This window comes from Danio rerio, chromosome 9, assembly GCF_049306965.1.
Source record: "Danio rerio strain Tuebingen ecotype United States chromosome 9, GRCz12tu, whole genome shotgun sequence".
In the NCBI taxonomy this organism is placed as follows: Eukaryota; Metazoa; Chordata; class Actinopteri; order Cypriniformes; family Danionidae; genus Danio; species Danio rerio.
In genome coordinates, this window is record NC_133184.1 from 49311724 (window position 1) to 49330000 (window position 18277).

Consider the following 18277-nt stretch of genomic DNA (forward strand, 5'->3'; position numbering starts at 1 on the left):
TTGGTGTTTTTCCCTGTTGGGAAGAAGTAAAACTATTAATTTTTACTGTTGATCATCAGTTGGAACCATTAACCCTTTTGAAAAAAAAAAAATATTAAAAAAACTTTCTGGCTTTTAAAGATTCTGGATTTTTTTGTGTTAAGCTGCTTTGACACCATCTACATTGTAAAAGCGCTACAGAAACAAGGATTAATTGAATTTAATTGAATTCTATGGAGTAACAGCAAATTATAGTGTGTGTGCATAAATACACTTACTATGTCTACTATGTTCATCGCTTAGCAATCAAAAAAAATTATTATAATGGAAGTCAAGGTAGCAAAAATAGCCACTAACATATTGAAATGGTAGTACATTTGTCCAGAGTGTATTGTTGAGTTTTTGGAAAAAAAAATTTTAAGCATTTTCTCAAAATATGTGTCAAAATAAGATTTGCTCACCAGAAAGCACTTCATTTGCCAAAACACTGAGAAATTTGTGGTCAAATGAAGAATCAAAATCAATCCAGAATGGATGAAATTATACCCAACAGCACACAAGGGTTAAATCAAATGGTGTTTGGTAAGGTTTGTTGATATAACAAAAAAATAAAATAATGTAAAAAATAAATGGTACAATATATTACCTAGCCATACCGTACAGATGTTCTAAAGGATTAGTTCACTAAAAATGGAAATTATGATATTAATTACTCACTCTCTCTTGTTGTTCCGATCCCCTGAGAACACTAATTAACATTTGTTAGATGAAAGCTCTCTCATATCCTCCAGACAGCAATGGTTTTGAATAGTTAACCCTTTTTATAGTTTCGTTGCCCCACCCCCCACCAAAAAATGTGTGAGTTTTTTTAAATGTGACCTTTATTACTTAGAAGGCATTGCTTTAAAGTTACCATGATGACGTGCATAAATATATTGTGTAATGTCTGATATTCTTATTCTCAAATAAGAGTAAGAACACACACTCTGTGATTTAAACAGCTTAATAATGATCATATTATTTGATCAATGATAAGCGATGTGTGCTGCCATGTTAGTGGAGGATGCTGGATTATAACATGTTAACTCCTCTACTTCTCCTGAATTACTTGAAAGTAAGCGGTGGGTTTACTGGGAGAAGAATAGAGTAAACCTTCTAATTACCTAAACAGTGTGCATCTAATCCGAATACCACATGGCGTCATCGATTATGTGTTAAATTATTATTATGGCCATCTTCATAGACATCAATGTGTATTTTTAAAAAAGCAATTAATGTTACGTTTTGCTAGTACATATGTGTATTTAAATGTTTGAAACTTAAACATCATTTGTTTGAAAATGACCCTAAAATGTGATTTTTGAATAGCCTTGCTATTGTCTTTTAATTATATTTTAATATATATTATATTCTGATTCTCAAAAATGTGTAAGAACATGCACTTCATGATTCAAACTGCTTAATAATGATCATATTATTTGATCTATGATGACCGATGGGTAACGTCATGTAATTGAGGAATTAGATCTGCTGGATTTACAACACGTTAACTCATCAACTTCTCCTGAATTACATAAAAGTAAGTGGCGGTTTAACTGGGAGAAGAATAGAGTAAACGTTCTAGTTGCTTAAACAGTGTATATCTGATGTGAATACACACATTGTCATTAATTATTTGAAAAATAATTATCATAGACTTCTTCAGCCATCAGCGTGTATTTTTTCAAACCATTAACGTTACGTTTTTCTAGTACTTATGTGTATTTAAATGTTTGAAAAATTAGTGATTTATGACTAGAGCTTCTATCTGCCTCAGCCATTGCAGGAAGTGAATTTAAGTTTGGCAAATTATGACGTGACGCACTAAACGTTTTAATCACACTGGTGTGACTGTACACATCAAACAGTAAAAAGTCCAAAAAATTAACTGAAAACATTGTCAAAACTTCCCATGGGACTTCCATAGTTTAAATGTAATCATATGATACTCCAAGAACACTTTTGTACGCCAATAAACTATAAATGACTTTACCAATATCTCCCATGTCAGATCAGGGTGCATGACTACTACCTGCAATATCTCTCTTGCCTGTTGCTCTTCTGAGTCTAATGGCAAGATGCCATACTGGCCATAGTAAACATGCACTCTAATCTAAAACAAAAGAGATGATATAGGCAAAAAAAGTAATATTTAAATTTTTTTGGTGCACAAAATTATTCTTGGAGCTTCGTACAGCTACAGTTAAAATGTGGAATGTTTTGACAATGTTTTTGCTTCCTTTTCTGGACCTTTGTTTTGGGACCATTGCAGTCTATGGAGAATAGGGTAGCTCTTAAATTTAATCTTAAATTTATTAATTTGAGTTCTGATATTGAAACAACGCATGGGTGAGTAGTTAATAACATGATTTTCATTTTTGGGTAAACTAACTCTTCAGTCAGTAAGATAAACACACTTCTGTGTGTTGAGACAAGCGGATGGTTAAGATAGACAAAGTGCTCCTCTAATTCTAGATAGTGACATGACTGATAACCAAATCCCAATACTAGATACTGAGAGCTCTCCAATCAGTGTTGCAAGAACTTGTGTCAGGAGCAAGGACTTAAGGGAAGATTATAAAGAAAGAGAGCAGCTTCTTCCTATTGCTGTCCTTCCTATTAGAGGAACACTTATCTCTGCTGAGTCAACAACACTTCTAAGACTTGGTCGGCAATAAAACAGAAACCTAATTGACTAGGTTTGAGAGCTTGACACTATCTTAGTTAAACCCTTGCAGGTTTCCTGAGTTCTCAAACTTGTATTGATAGCTTTTGATAGAAAGAGAGAAGCGATCAGAGCTATTCCTCCAAGCATACAACCTTCATTACAGGTCTGATGCTTTAAAACATTGACTTTGTAAAATAAAAAGACAACGAAGGCACAGTAACTATAAACATTACCACAAAGGGGCATTAGTGAGCCAGAGCATCAGCCCTTGTTCGAGTAAATATGGTTTCCATTTATGTTTTTGGCAGATACTTGGTGAGGAGTAAATGGAAGTCCATATATACGTATATACTTTGTTTATAACATTTTCAGTTGTACGATCCATCAGCAGTGTAATATATGTAATTAAAACTCACGACTAAGCAAGTCATGGTTAATTTAGTATGCAACAAAACAAGACTTGATCAACAAACAACTGACAAGTTACCATTAGTCACACGGGGAAATAAATGTGCTTCCAGGAAAATCTTTTTAAAACTTTTAAGCTGAACAGATAATTTAAACAGAAAAAAAGTACACTGCTCTATAACAGCCCTCAGTTCTTTGGGCATATTTCCAGATGTGATGTACAAATGTTCAGTTTTGGTTTGGCACAAAAAAAGAAATGTGGTCTGATACTGAGGCTTAGGCCAGAAGCACTTTGGACAAAGCTTTCTTTGTGATCTCACAGTGCTTATGTCAACGACTGCAAAGAAACTCCACCAAAAAAGGCACCGCCTTCAATGTAAAAGGCAGCTTTTAAGACAACCTTAGCTTAAGCACTCAAGCATAGAGATGAATTCCTTTACTATAGTTCCAATGACATAATTACGCAATTAGCATTTTCTACATTTTAAAATATGATAAAGCATTGCAGCCTAATAGTTAAAAGTCTTAACTAGTTAGCACATGTTTTTATTGATCAACAAACTATCAGAAATGCACATATGAGCAAGAAAACTGACTGTTAAAAAGGTATTTCGAGGTTGATCTTACCAGCTACACGGTGAGCTACAAGACCCTCCAATTTGTAGCTGCTATCTTCTGGTTCAGACTCTTTGGGAAGAGGGGATGAGGAAGAAGAGTAGCTACGCTGAGTCTCCTGAGGCTCGGGGGACTGGGATGTCGTACTTGAGGGATAAATGTTGAGGGGTTTCAACTGGAGAACTCCAAAGGTGGAGGAAGGCACTGTGGACTGGGACATGGGGGCCTGACCTCCTGCTTCAGAAGCGAATTCGACATGCTGGGATGTAGTTGTGGGTTTCTGCTGTTTCATGGTGGGTTGTGAAGGCTCTCCAGTTACTTGTTGAAAGGTCAAAGGAAATCCCATTGAAGAGGCCGCACCGCGGTCATGAATAGCAGTGTCAGCCTGGTAGGATGGGCGTGCTTGGGTTTGAGAGAAAGATGGTTGGGTGGTGACCACACCACTTTCTCCAGATGGAGCGCTGTGGGATTTGGGGACTTGAGTAAGTGCTGGATCAAGGTCCAGCATCAGCATGTTGAGGGCTTCAATGGACTGCTCAATCTCTTGTTGAGATGCCATCTGAGGGAACTCTGGAAGGCTGTGGGATTGTAGTACAGGGTTGAAGGTGACCCCATCTGTGACTGGGACTTCTGGTACACCATATTGTTGCCAAACATTCAGTCTCTGCACGGCATCCCTACTGCTGGTTGTGCGTGCTGGAGCTTTGGGCATGTACTTCTGGTCTGTGTTCGGGGTTGCTCCTAATGACTGAGATCGATAGATATTGCCATTCTGGTTAGCATACCCACTAGGGCCTCCCAAGTGCTCTTGGACAGATGATGAGCTGTGAACTCTGGGCTCTAGCATTTTCTCATGGACAATCTTCTCTAAGTAGGGCATATCTTGTCCATTAATGACTGTCTCTGACTGGTAGTATAGATCCGCAGGAGTGGCTCTGCCCTCAAAAGATGAGAGAGTTCCAAGACTGTCCACACTGTTCCCTTCCTGGCTGATGGGCAAGTCATCGTCAAGGATATCTGTCTCTCTGTCTATGTTGCTGTGGCCATTGACGTGCACCTGGGCGGGGACGAGATGTAGGACTCCACCACCTCCACCACCACCACCCCCACCAGGGCTGCTTTGGTAACCGGTGCGATGCATTGGTGCTTCCAAACCACTGAGCAACTGGTCCAGCTCCTGTTTCTCCTCAGGGCTGAGGGGCTGGGAAGATGGCTGACTCACCAATGCTGGCTGATGGCTGGCTTCATCAGTGCGGTCAGTCTTGATGGACGCTGTGGAGTTGCCTGAATCACTGCTTACAGACAAGGCGTGGTCGACTGGTGGTAGAGTGTGGTCTACAGCAGGTAAAGTGTGATCAGCAGCAGCTGGGAGACCATTGGCTGTAACCCCTCCTTCCAGAGACTCTTTCTTACGAACTTTAGCGTAGAGACTACCATCCAATGGACCTTCGGTGTGAATAACGTCTGTAGAAGATAAAAAAATTATGTTTTAATATTTTTTTTTTCCATACACACACAAATACGTACTAAGCTGTTTTGAGGTCTGCCTATGTCAGGGGTGCCCAAACTTGGTACTGGAGGGCCAGTGTCCTGCAGAGTTTAGTTCCAAGCCCAATCAGACACACCTGAACCAGTTAATTAACCTCTTTCTAGGTATACTAGAAACTTCAAGGCAGGTGTCGAAAGACACTGGAGCTAAACTATGCAGGACACCAGCTCTCCAGGACTGAGTTTGGGCACCCTGGCCTAAGTACATCAAAATCACATTCATATGTCACACCACTCAATAATTAAGTTCTACCAGATACTCCTTCAGTTAAAGTAACATTTAGCACCTTATTCACGCATCCATTTTCAACCCTAGAAAAGATCACTTTCTTTACCACAATGGGAACACAAGTAGCAAAGTAACATTAGTATTTGTTCAGCATATCTTGTCCCATGTGGCCAAGTTCAGGCCTGGAGCAGTCCAGCAGGGCATCAACCTCTAACCTGAACCAAATGCACTTGAACAAGCTAATCAAGGTCTAAAGGTTCCTGGAAAGCAAGGTTAGATCAAAAATTTGCAGGACTGTGGTTCTCGGGGGAACATTTGACTACTGAAAATCACATCTGTCTTGCCAAGTGAAAGGCTGCAAATCATCAAATGCAACTTGTGTTTTTTACCAAAAGGACCCACAAAATTTCCAAAAGAAACAGAAATGCTGACAAAGAGCATGTCTGTAGGCTGAAGTGTATTTCGGGCATCTGCATTGTGGTCATATCACAGTAAAAATAATATTCAATTCAACTCTCAACAATCTTTATTTCTATAGCGCTTTTGCAATGGAGATTGTGTCAAAGCAGCTTAACATAGAAGTTCTATTAAATTGAAACTGCGTCAGTCCAGTTTTCAGAGTTGAAGTTCAGTTCAGCTCAGTGTGGTTTAAATTTCATTGCTGAAAGTCCAAACACTGAAGAGCAAATCAATCCATGCACAGCTCCACAAGTCTCAAACCAAGCAAGCAGGTAGCAACAGTGGCGAGCAACAAAACTTCACCAATTGACAAAAGTGAAGGAAAAAAATGACCTTAAGAGTACATTATTATGTATAGTACAATATTGTATATTCAGAAAAACTACAACTTGAACCATTGCAATAAATCACTGCCTTACGCAAGCTTCAAGGTATTGTTCATCTAAAAATCTAATCTTGCTTTGGAACCCAATTGTAACTCTGCAGACAAAACACAGATAAACTTTCCAAACATATGTTTCAAGTTGAACTAAAAATAGAAACTCTTCAGAATGACATGAAGGTGACTAAATGATGACACATTTTTCATTTTCAAGTTAGCTCCGTCTTAATTATTTGAGAAAACTAAACCCTTGATACTGATGCCTTGTTTCTAAGATACTTGTGATTGTTCTTAACCATGTAAACACTGAAAGAATGAGCACTCAGTTTATGTCAAAACAATCAAAATTCACAAAGTCAGATGGAGAATTCTCTACCTAAAACAGGCACGTGTACACACACATGACCGAACAGCAGCTCCACCTCATACAATGAGTCACTTTGCACCTCTCATGAGAGAAACCACGGTCCCAGTCCAAGCCATTGAATCACCAATGGAAAAATCACCACATGCTAGATTTAAGGCATTTCCTGTCTCCTTGGAATTGTAGCATCATTTCCTATACTAATGCCTTTACACACATGTTCGGACACTTACACAAACATGTAGCACACCTATTTTAGGGTGGCTGTGAGTCAATATATCTTTGGCTCTTAACAATCAGTGTCTTGTTTCCCTGCGGTCATGCATTTTAATAACAGACTGTAAGTGTTTTCTGCCTTTCCAAAACCACCAAGCCACTGTTTGACAGATCACTCCGCAATGGCCTTTTGATATCAACAATGCATCGCAATTCCAGAAAAAAAAAAAACACGAAAAGAAAAAAAAAGTGTGTTCTGTTCAGAGTGCTTGGAAGAACGAGACAGCCTCAAAACCACAGACTGTGACAAAATGTCATTCATTCGGTTAGAGCCAGCCTGAAACACTCATGCTGAGTTTCCCATGGTGTCTTAATGCAGGATCTGTAGAGCCACAAATCTGATAATACAGCTGGGAAAAGTGGGCACAATACCGTGCTTTACTATGCTGTTTTCGGGACAATCTAGAGTTAAGGACAAGAGACTCATGGCTCTCTAGTCATCCACAATCCGACTTGTGAGTTTTGGCATAAAGTTTGATCCAAAAAAGCTCAGTTAGATGTGGAGAAAAAGAAACAGCTTAGATGTGTTTTATTTTTAAGAGCCAATTACAGTATATTTCCCAGAAATGACCAGCTATGTGTAAAGTTGTAGTCAGAATGGTTAGCTCCCCTGTTTATTTTTTTCCCTAATTTCTGTTTGACAGAGGGAAGATTTCTTTAACACATTTCTAAACATAATAGTTGTAATAACTTATCTCTAATAACTGATTTAGTATATCTTTGCCATGATGACAATAAATACTATTTTACAGGCTATTTTTAAGACACTGCTATTCAGATTAAAGTGACATTTAAAGGCTTAACTAGGTTAATTAGGTTAACAAGGCAGAAGAAAAAATATCAGACATACTGTGAAAATGTCCTTGCTCTGTTAATCATTATTTGGGAAATTAAAACCAGGGGTGTGTATATATATATATATATATATATATATATATATATATATATATATATATATATATATATATATATATATATATATATATATATATATATATATATATATATATATATATATATATATATACATATATATGTATATATATATATATATGGGTTAATGATGGGTTAATAATTCTGACCTTAACTGTATAATCATCAACTAATATATATATATATATATATATATATATATATATATATATATATATATATATATATATATATATATATATATATATATATATATATATATACATATATATGTATATATATATATATATGGGTTAATGATGGGTTAATAATTCTGACCTTAACTGTATAATCATCAACTAATATATATATATATATATATATATATATATATATATATATATATATATATATATATATATATATATATATATATATATATATATTATATATATATATATATATATATATATATATATATATATATATATATATATATATATATATATATATATATATATATATATATATATATAATTATTATTATTATTATTATTTATTTTTATTTTTATTTTATTTTTTCTCAAAGTTACTAGCCACTCACCATTTTTACTACCCACAATTTTGTTGTTGGGAAAATATATTTTATATCCAGAAATTTGTCTTTGGCATTCCAAAATTACTTGATTTAAAATTTGTGTTTTCCACATGCCATCTCTGTTGTGTATGAGGCTGTGGTTTCATAGTGTCATATTGCAATTAGTTTATTTATTTATTTATTTATTTATTTATTTATTTATTTATTTATTTATTTATTTATTTATTATTAATAATTTATAGCACATCACTTTTCAGGGCTCGACAATAAAGACTTGCCAAGTTTTAAAAAAAAAATAATAATAAAATTTAAAACTGCTTTTATTCTAGCCAAAATGAAACAAATAAGACTTTCTCCAGAAGAAAAAATGTTATCAGACATACTGTGAAAATTTCCTTGCTCTGTTAAACATCATTTGGGAAATATTTAAAAAAGAAAAAAAAAATCAAAGGGGAGCTAATAAATAATTCTGACTTCAACTCTATGTGTGTGTATGAAAAAAAAAATCAAATGTACGTATGTATGTATGTATGAATATATATGTATGTGTATATATATATATTTGGGGTGGGGCAAAAAATCAACATCGATACAGCGGCGATACATTATCGATACTCTGGCGCCAAGTATCGATATTTATCTCAAAGTACAAAAGATCTGAATTAATTATTCATTCAGTCTTACACTAACTGCAGCAGTTTACCGCTTTGACTGCAGTACACCCAGCCTACACCAGATGACACATCCAATAATGGTGGATAAACATTACATCAGAAATGCACCAGCATCATTTAACCCCTGACAGATGAGCCATTGCAATGGTGAAAATCTCTGGCATATGGATACACCTGTTAAAGCTGGACCAATATTTTTTTGTGTTTCAGACATCCAGCTCTCCCCAATCTAGTTTCTCCCTTAAGTCAGTGGTCAGAGCTGTGAGACTTCGCATAGGAATATGTACTAAAACGAATCTGCCAAAATTTATATTAGACAAAGATATCAACAGGACATGAACATATTATTTAATGGACCTTGTGTTTATTTAACCATTGCAGACCAAGAGAAAGTCAGATGCTATTACGAAAACTTTGGCTAAAAATATTAGGGACAAAATAATTAAATAAATATATATTTTTTTAATTCTTTTTTTTTATTTGATAAGTAAATAGCTAATGTTCTCCACTGCTGGGGACATCAAAAGTGGTCATAGGAGTCTGTGCTCCTATGAACTATGAACATTCTGATCAGTTACTGTTCTTGAAAAAATATATCAATCTAGTGGGAATGCATGAGTTTGCATTAAAATTAAATCAGGGCTAAGCATAAAATACTTCATTTAAGTTGGCGAAGTTTTATTAAGTGTCCCAATTCCACAAAGTTGAGCTTCTGATGCTCTCTGCACATCTGCATTTTTGGTCGCACTTTATTTTGATGGTCTGTTCGTTGAATTTAAGTTACAAGTTGACATGTATTTGCAAAGTTTCTTATAGTCAGTTAAATGTCTGTTGAACGATCAGTATCAACAGATATCAAGCAGACAGTCTACTAATACTCAAATGGACCATCAAAAAAAAATGTTGCCGCATTTTTTGGGCTTGTTTGATAGCTTTGTTACATTGTTTCAATTCTATAAGTTGTGCTGTTAATATAAGAAATGCTTCTTATAACATTTCGATGGGTTTTTTTCTTATTCATTTACAAATATTGTGATACATTGTAGATTATTTTCTTGTGATATATTGATATTTAGCAGAATTGCTGATATTGTGATATATTAATATCGTGATAATATCGTACAGTGAGTTAACCTGATTCCCACCCCTAATACAGTTGAAATCAGAATTATTAATTAAATATTTCCCAAATGATGTTTACCAGAGCAAGGACATTTTCACAGTGTCTGATATTTTTTTTTTCTTCTAGAGAAAGTCTTATCTGTTTTATTACAGCTAGAATAAAATCAGTTTAAAATTTTTTAAGGCCATTTTAAGGTCAAAATTATTAGCCCCTTTAAGCTATATATATTTTTCGATAGTCTACAGAACAAACCATCGTTATACAATAAATTGCCAAATTACCCTAACCTGCCTAGTTAACCGAATTGACCTAGTTAAGCATTTAAATGTCATTTTAAGCTGTATAGAAGTGTCTTGAAAAAATTCTAGTCAAATATTATTTACTGTCATCATGGCAAAGCTAAAATAAATCAGTTATTAGAGATGAGTTATTAAAACTATTAGGTTTAGAAATGTGTTGAAGAAATCTTCTCTCCATTAAACAGATATTAGGGGAAAAAATAAACAAGGGGGATACTAATTCTGACTTCTACTGTATGTATTTTGCATATATTTCCATATTATATCATATTTCTATACGAGTTTACTATACATCACCGAAAAAGAAACAACAGTTTCTTTTCCAACTCTTTCAAATTACAATATACTTTCAAATGATTTTCTATTGAACAAATTGAGCATTAAGCATGTCAAAAATCCTTTTAAACATATGACGCTGCTAACCTTCTAAATGAAGACTTGAGGTGCTTTCATCTGACTATCATTTTTATGTGCAATATGGATCATGTGGCGGCTAGAGACTAACAGCTCTTTAAAAATAGACATCCTGGGTTACCTCAGGTGACCTGTCGACCTTTAGGTTGTAGATGTCTGCTTGCAACATATTCAATGATCACCTTTGACCTCGTGTCACATGCAGCTATGTGACCTACAGGTTCGAAAGGAGGTTACACACGAGAATACACAAGCTGATGTCTGTCAAACACTGCCAACCTTGATGTTCGTAGTTGCACATCAAATATAAATAGGTTGTGGACCAAAATAAATACTATCAATATGCATGATATCAGGTTAGCATCAATACCACACTTTCAGCTGTACAACTGAAAATGTACTTTTTGCAAATCACATGAACAAGATTGATTATAGAGTATAATTTAATAATAATAATAATAATAATAATAATAATAATAATAATAATAATAATAATAATAATAATAATAATAATAATAATAATAAAATGTATTATTATTATTATTATATAATTACTATTATTATTATTAAAATATAATAAGTACTGTATAACATAATTATTTAAAATACAAACAAAATATATATATTATGAATTTCTTCAGTTGCAAAAATATTTTTAAAGAAAGTTTAATATAATTGAAACAGTCACGTTTACCACTTTGAATATTAATTCAACACTTAGTCTAATTCAACAGGGCCAGCTTTAAATAAAAGTGTACATAGAGTAATGTCTTTAATCACTCAGTAAATTGCTTCTGCACAGTGGCTCATATTCATTTTTGACATCCCATTGTTTTTTACTGCAAAAAAATATATAAATAAATAAATAAATAAAAATACAGTTATTTACTGCCAATTGTGGTTGCCAGTAAGACTATCCATTTACAAGCACATTGTAAATTAATATTAAAAAATTTTATGTAAAATATACAGTAACTTACTGGCAATTTTGGGTTGCAAGTAAGACGTAATTTGCAAGCACACAAGTATTGTTTGCAATTTACTGTAAAATTTACAGTAAGTTAATGGCAATTTTGGTTGCCAGTTATACTGTCAATTTACAATTGCACAGCAAATTAAAAATTACATTTACTGTAAAAATTTACAGTTACTGACAATTTTGGTTGCCAGTAAGACTGTATATTTACAAGTGCACGTAAATTACAAATTACAATTTACTGTTTGATTTTCAATAACTTAATGGCAATTTTGGTTGAAAGTAAGACTGTGAGTTTACAAGCACACAGAAATTATCAATTACAATTTATTGTACAATTTAAAGTAACCGTGCCAATTTTGGTTGCCGATAAGACTGTAAATTCATAAGTATACAGTGAATTAATATTTACAATTTACAGCAAAAATGTATAGTTCCTTACTGACAATTTTGGTAACTTTACAAGTGCAATGTAAATTAAAAATGACAACTTAGTGTACAATTTACAGTAACTTAATGGCAATTTTGGTTGTGAGTAAGAATATTTTTGCAAGCGCACAAATTATTTATTGCAATTTACTGTAAATGTACATTAACAATGTGAATTTTGGTTGTTATACTGTTAAACTGTAAATTTACAAGCACATGTAAATTATTAATTACAATTTACTGTCAAATTTATTATAAATAAATAGCAATTTTGGTTGCCAGTTACACTTTAAATTCACAAGCACTGGTAAACTATTAATTACAATTTAGGGTTTTAATTACAAGAAAGCAATTTTGGTTGCCAGTTATCAGTAAATTTACAACCGCACATAAATTATTAATTACAATTTACTGTCAAATTAACAGTACACAAATGCCAATTGTGGTTGCCAGTAAGACTGAAAATATACAAATACACTGTAAAATATTATTTACAATTTACTGTAAAATGTACAATAACTTAATAGCAATTTTGGTTGCAAGTTATACTGTCAATTTACAAACAAATGTAAATTATTAATTACAATTTACTGTAAAATTTGCAGTAAATTAATGCTAATTTTTGGTCGCCAGTAAGACTGTAAATTTACAAGCACACGTAAAGTATTCATTACAATTTACTGTCAAATTTACAGTAACTTTATGCTAATTTTGGTTGCCAGTAAGACTGCAAAGATACAAGCACACTGTAAATTATTAATTACAATTTACAGTCAAATTTACAATAACTTAATAGCAATTTCGGTTGCCAGTTATATTGTCAATTTACAAGCACTTGTAAATTATTAATTACAATTGACTGTAAAATTTACAATAACAATGGCAATTTTGGTTGAAAGACTACATTTACAAGTGCAAGTAAATTATTAATTACAATTTAGCGTCAAGTTTACAATAACAATGGCGAATTAGGTTGCCAGTAAGACTGTAAATTTACAAGCCTAAAAATGTAAAAATACAGCTCAGTTGTAATTATTAATTTACCATCTGCTTGTAAAAGTACAGTCTTACTGGCAACCAAAATTGATAGTAAGCTATTGTAAAATGTACAATATTTTTGTACAGTGAAGGCTAACTAGGCAAGTTAGCTTAATTAAGCAAGTCACTGGTTAACACTTGTTTATTCTGTAGCCAATCCAAGGCTGCATTAACCTAATTAAAAAGCTCACACACTGCAAAAAAACAGCTTGCATTACTCACAGTGCTTTCTGACGACCTTACATTTCAATAAACCAGAAGTTTGCAGGAGTGAATTCAGCTGTCAGCAATGAAACTATGTTTGTTTCTCCTCAGCGAGCTCAGCCTCATGGCCAGAACTTTCCTTTAGCAGTGCAGTGTGGAAAAAATGAGCCTTTCTCCCCATTCTTGCCTCCAGAGTTTCCCTTAACAATCCCTCAGCTGTTTCGAACATCTCCAAAATAACACACACCTCCAGCCATGGAGTGCCGTGCACCATGCCAAAAAACCAAAGACACATCTCATGTTTTATTTGCCGCTCAAAAACACCTAATGATTTAACACAGTCTCTGTCATTAGAGTCCAGCTCAACAAAAAAAAAATTGTCAGGCAGGTTTTATTTAAATCACTGGCTGATATCGCTGCATTTATCTCCAATCATCACCCGTAAAAATAGCGTGCTGAGAACACATGCTGAAGAAGTGGTTTAAGAAGGTAGTCCCTACCTGCCCTAACAGCAGCTCTGAGCTTGTCCGAGAAGAGTGTTTGGCGGAGTGTGTGTGTGTGTGTTTCAGTGAAGGCTCTTTCTCCTCCTCCTGTGATTGAGCTGTGTGTGTTAAAGATGACAGGACTCTGAGCTTCTCACTGGACGCTCCACAGACTTACTGAGGTGGGTGTGAATTTATCCTCGCCCAGCTGTGTGTGTGTGTGTGTGTGTGTGTGTGTGTGTGTGTGTGTGTGTGTGTGCGCTGTCTACTAGTGTGACATCACTGAGAGGCTTGTTATCCTTCACTAACTCACTGGATCTTCTCCAAAAAGCTACTGAGGTGTCTATTTAGGCAGCGTTTACTGTTAGTCAGTGATGTTTTGCCCAAATTCTACCTATATATAAATACTGGAAAAGGGAAACATGTCAGTCAGTCAGTATAAATGTAAGTTAGCCCTCTTGTGAAATAGGCTTTCTTTTTTCAAATATTTAAATTTGTTTTTGAAGATTTTTTTCAACATATTTTAAAAACATAACAGTTTTAATAACTAATTTCTTTTGTCATATATATATATATATATATATATATATATATATATATATATATATATATATATATATTTATAAAGTGATGTTGGTAAAAAGTAGTTCCTCATACAAAAGTGTTTTTAAGACTCTCTATGTTGATTTTCTTTTTTTATTTATACAATTATGCCATTGAACTGTTGTATAAATGCAATATCGCACTTATAGCAGTGCAATATGGCTGTATATCAGCACCGGTGGGACACTAAGGCACCTCAAGCCAATGCACACCTCCCAGCAATGCCGATATACAGTCATATCACACTGTTACTCGTGTGAAATTGCTCATACAAATCATGTATATGTATATATGAAGAGTTCAGATGCAAAAACCTTTAAGTGCTATCTGAAATTTCCATCGAAAAACAAACTTTATTCTCATTCCCCTTTGTTTATGTTGAGATATTTCACTTTAAAGACCAGGAAAAGGACTTAATCGTTGCCACATAAGTGATATTACAGAACATACACAGGAGCCTGATAAAAATACTAATTTTAGAGGAAATTTTCAGACAACATTTAGAGGTTTTTGCATCTAATCTCTTCATTTTTATTTAAATAATAGAATAATAATATATATTACAGAAGGTTGCTGATTTAAGTCCCCGGCTGGGCCGGTTGGCATTTCTGTGTGGAGTTTGCATTTTCTCTCCATGTTTGCGTGGGTTTCCTCCGGGTGCTCCGGTTTGCCCCACAGTCCAAAAACATTTGCTATCGGTGAATTGAAAAAACTAAATTGACCGTAGTGTATGTGTGTGAATGAGAATGTATTGATGTTTCCCAGTACTGGGTTGCAGCTAAAAGGCCATCTGCTGTGTAAAACATACGCTGAATAAGTTGGCGGTTCATTCCACTGTGGCGACCCCTGATGAATAAATGGAGCAAGCCGAAGCAAAAATGAATGGATGAACATAAAAGCATTTGTTGTCAAGATTTTTTGACAAGTATATATAAATTTGTACAGTGTTTACGGTTATAGTATGATGGAGGGAGTTGACTAGGGAGTTGTAGGCCCAAGTTTTTTAGAATAAAACACACACAATAACAGACACACAAACACTCTCTGACTGTGGTTCAAACTCAATACTGTGTGTCCATAAACACTGAAACTCTCCAAAACCCACTGCTGCACTTTTGTTTTATGAAAGCAATAAGTTACTCTTCTGCACTACAGTGATTTTACCACAGTAGTACCACAGTTTTGTGTCCTGCCTAGAGCACACTTTACCGGTTTTGGCTTGAACATAATAGTTCCATGGTACTAGTTTTTGCCTGAATGGAAAACTGGCATATTATATTTAACATTGTTTGAGAAGCTTTACCTTGTTAAGATTTACAAGCACACGCAGCTGTGTGTGCATGTGTGTGCGTTTATAGTGTTTTCCCAATAGGCAAAAACAGTAGGCCTATCCGATTTCACATTACCTTGGTTAGTCGATGTTTGATGATAAAAATATGAATTGTTCTTGTAAACTTGACTAAAATTCTCTCTTTGAGTGTTACTTTTTGTCTAAAAGCATAAGATGACAGCACAACACTGGCTATTGATTAGACTGGGCTATTGTAATGTTGTTGTGTTAAAACTGTGAAAGGGAGAAGAATGAAATGGAACTGAAGACAGAGCTGTGTTGCAAGAGTAGAACAATTTTGAGATTAAGAAACAAAAGTCTCATATTAACCTAAACACCCACACACATTTTTCCAAAATGACCTTGTTTTATGAGAGAGCCTTGGGATATGGGAAAAAAAAAGGTGCAGTGGGAATTTATTTTTGAAAACATCCAATGTAATGTCGGCAAGTAAAAAAAAAATAATAATAATAAAAAAATGAAAAATTATAAAAAATAAAATTTAAAAATTTAAAAATTTAAAAAATAAAAAATAAAACATTTAAAAATTAAATAAATAATAATAATAAAATTAAATCAAAAATAAAATAAAATAACAAAATAAAACAAAATTAAAGTAAAATAAAATAATAAATAAATAATATAAAATAAAATAATATATATATATAAAATAAAAAAATAAAATAAAAAATAAAAAATAAAATAACATAAAATAAAATAATAAAAATAAATAAATAAATAAATAAAACAAAATAAAAAAATTATATTACAAAATAAATAAAATAAAATAATTAAATTAATAAAAGTAAATAAAAAATATTAAAATAAAATAAAAATTTATAAAATTTTATATTAGACAAATAAAACAAAACAATGCACTTACAAAATCAAGCAATACATTAATCTTTATACTAAACAAATGGTTAAAAACAAGGAAGTTTTTAAGTAAAAAAATAAAATAAAATTTATATATTTATAATAATTATAAAGATATGTAAAGTTTAAGGAAAAACTTTATAGTAAATTATAATTATTATATAGTTATAATATATAATCAAATATTTATATGAAATAATATATTAAAACATATTTAAAATGATATATTTAAAAATATGAAATATATATTAATTCAATTCCAATGAACATACAGTTTTAATTATTAATATTTAATTTTATTAGAATTCATTTATATTTGAATAGCCTATTTATTTTAATGAAACCAATTTGATTCATAACAGTGAGAATATAAAACAAAATAAAATAAAATTAAAAGTTTAAGAAAAAAAAATCAAACAACATAAAACAAAACAAAACAAAGCAAAATGTAAAGAGAATAAAAACAGTAACACTAGTCTGTTATACAAGAATGACATAATGTCTCATGTTTCATGGTGGGTGTTAAAAGCAGATAATCTCTAATAATGGATGATTCAAGGAGTAAAGCATGAAGTGTTTACCTGGAGTAATGAAAGAGCAGATAAAGTTTCAGAAATGCCAAGACATGCACTGAAAAATGTGTGTGAACAGCATGTTAAATCACCAGAAAATGACCAGGGTTTAGGATCTCTTCCTTGTACTAGCTGGGCATTAATTGTGTACATTAATGATTCACATATATCTAAGCAAAATCCAACAATATAAGCTAAACTTAAAAAGAAAAAAGCTGTAGTTCTTCATGAATTGCTAAAAAAAGCATACATTAATGCAGTAGCAAATTTTTGTTAAAAAGTTTTAATTATTAAATCATTCAAATTTATTTAAAAATCTAAATATATTATAATTTGATGAAACAAATATTAAAAATAAAAAAATGATAAAATGGTCAACACAATTAAAAAGTATTATAATGAATTTAATACCATGTTTTGATTAAATATGTAAAATACTTATTAATAACAGAAAACTATAATTAAGTCAACCACAAAAAGATAAATAATAATAATACTAACATATTAAAAAAATATATATAAAAAAATGTATCCACTAAATAAATAAATAAATAATTTATGTTTTAATTAAATACGTGAAATATTTAATAATACACATAATATAATTGCAAAAAACTATAATAAATTCAACCACAAAAATTTATAAAGATAAATACTAAGCTATAAAAAATACCCTTTACAATACCCCCCAAAAAATAATACAATAAATAAATAAATAAATAAATCAGAATGTATAAATATGCTATAATTAAATATGTGAAATATTTATTAATACTGTAC

At 32.5% G+C, this 18277-nt stretch overlaps 1 protein-coding gene across 50 annotated transcripts in view; it reads right to left on the reverse strand.

Annotated features, from left to right (window-relative positions):
• The window catches only part of tns1b (tensin 1b), a 488173-nt gene that overhangs the window by 63340 nt on the left and 406556 nt on the right, over positions 1 to 18277 (reverse strand). For all 50 annotated transcript variants that reach the window (XM_073913184.1, XM_021479035.3, XM_073913181.1 and 47 more), the window contains one exon: positions 3722 to 5173. In XM_073913184.1, coding sequence (XP_073769285.1) covers positions 3722 to 5173 — 1452 coding nt within the window. The remainder of the gene's footprint in view (positions 1 to 3721; positions 5174 to 18277) is intronic.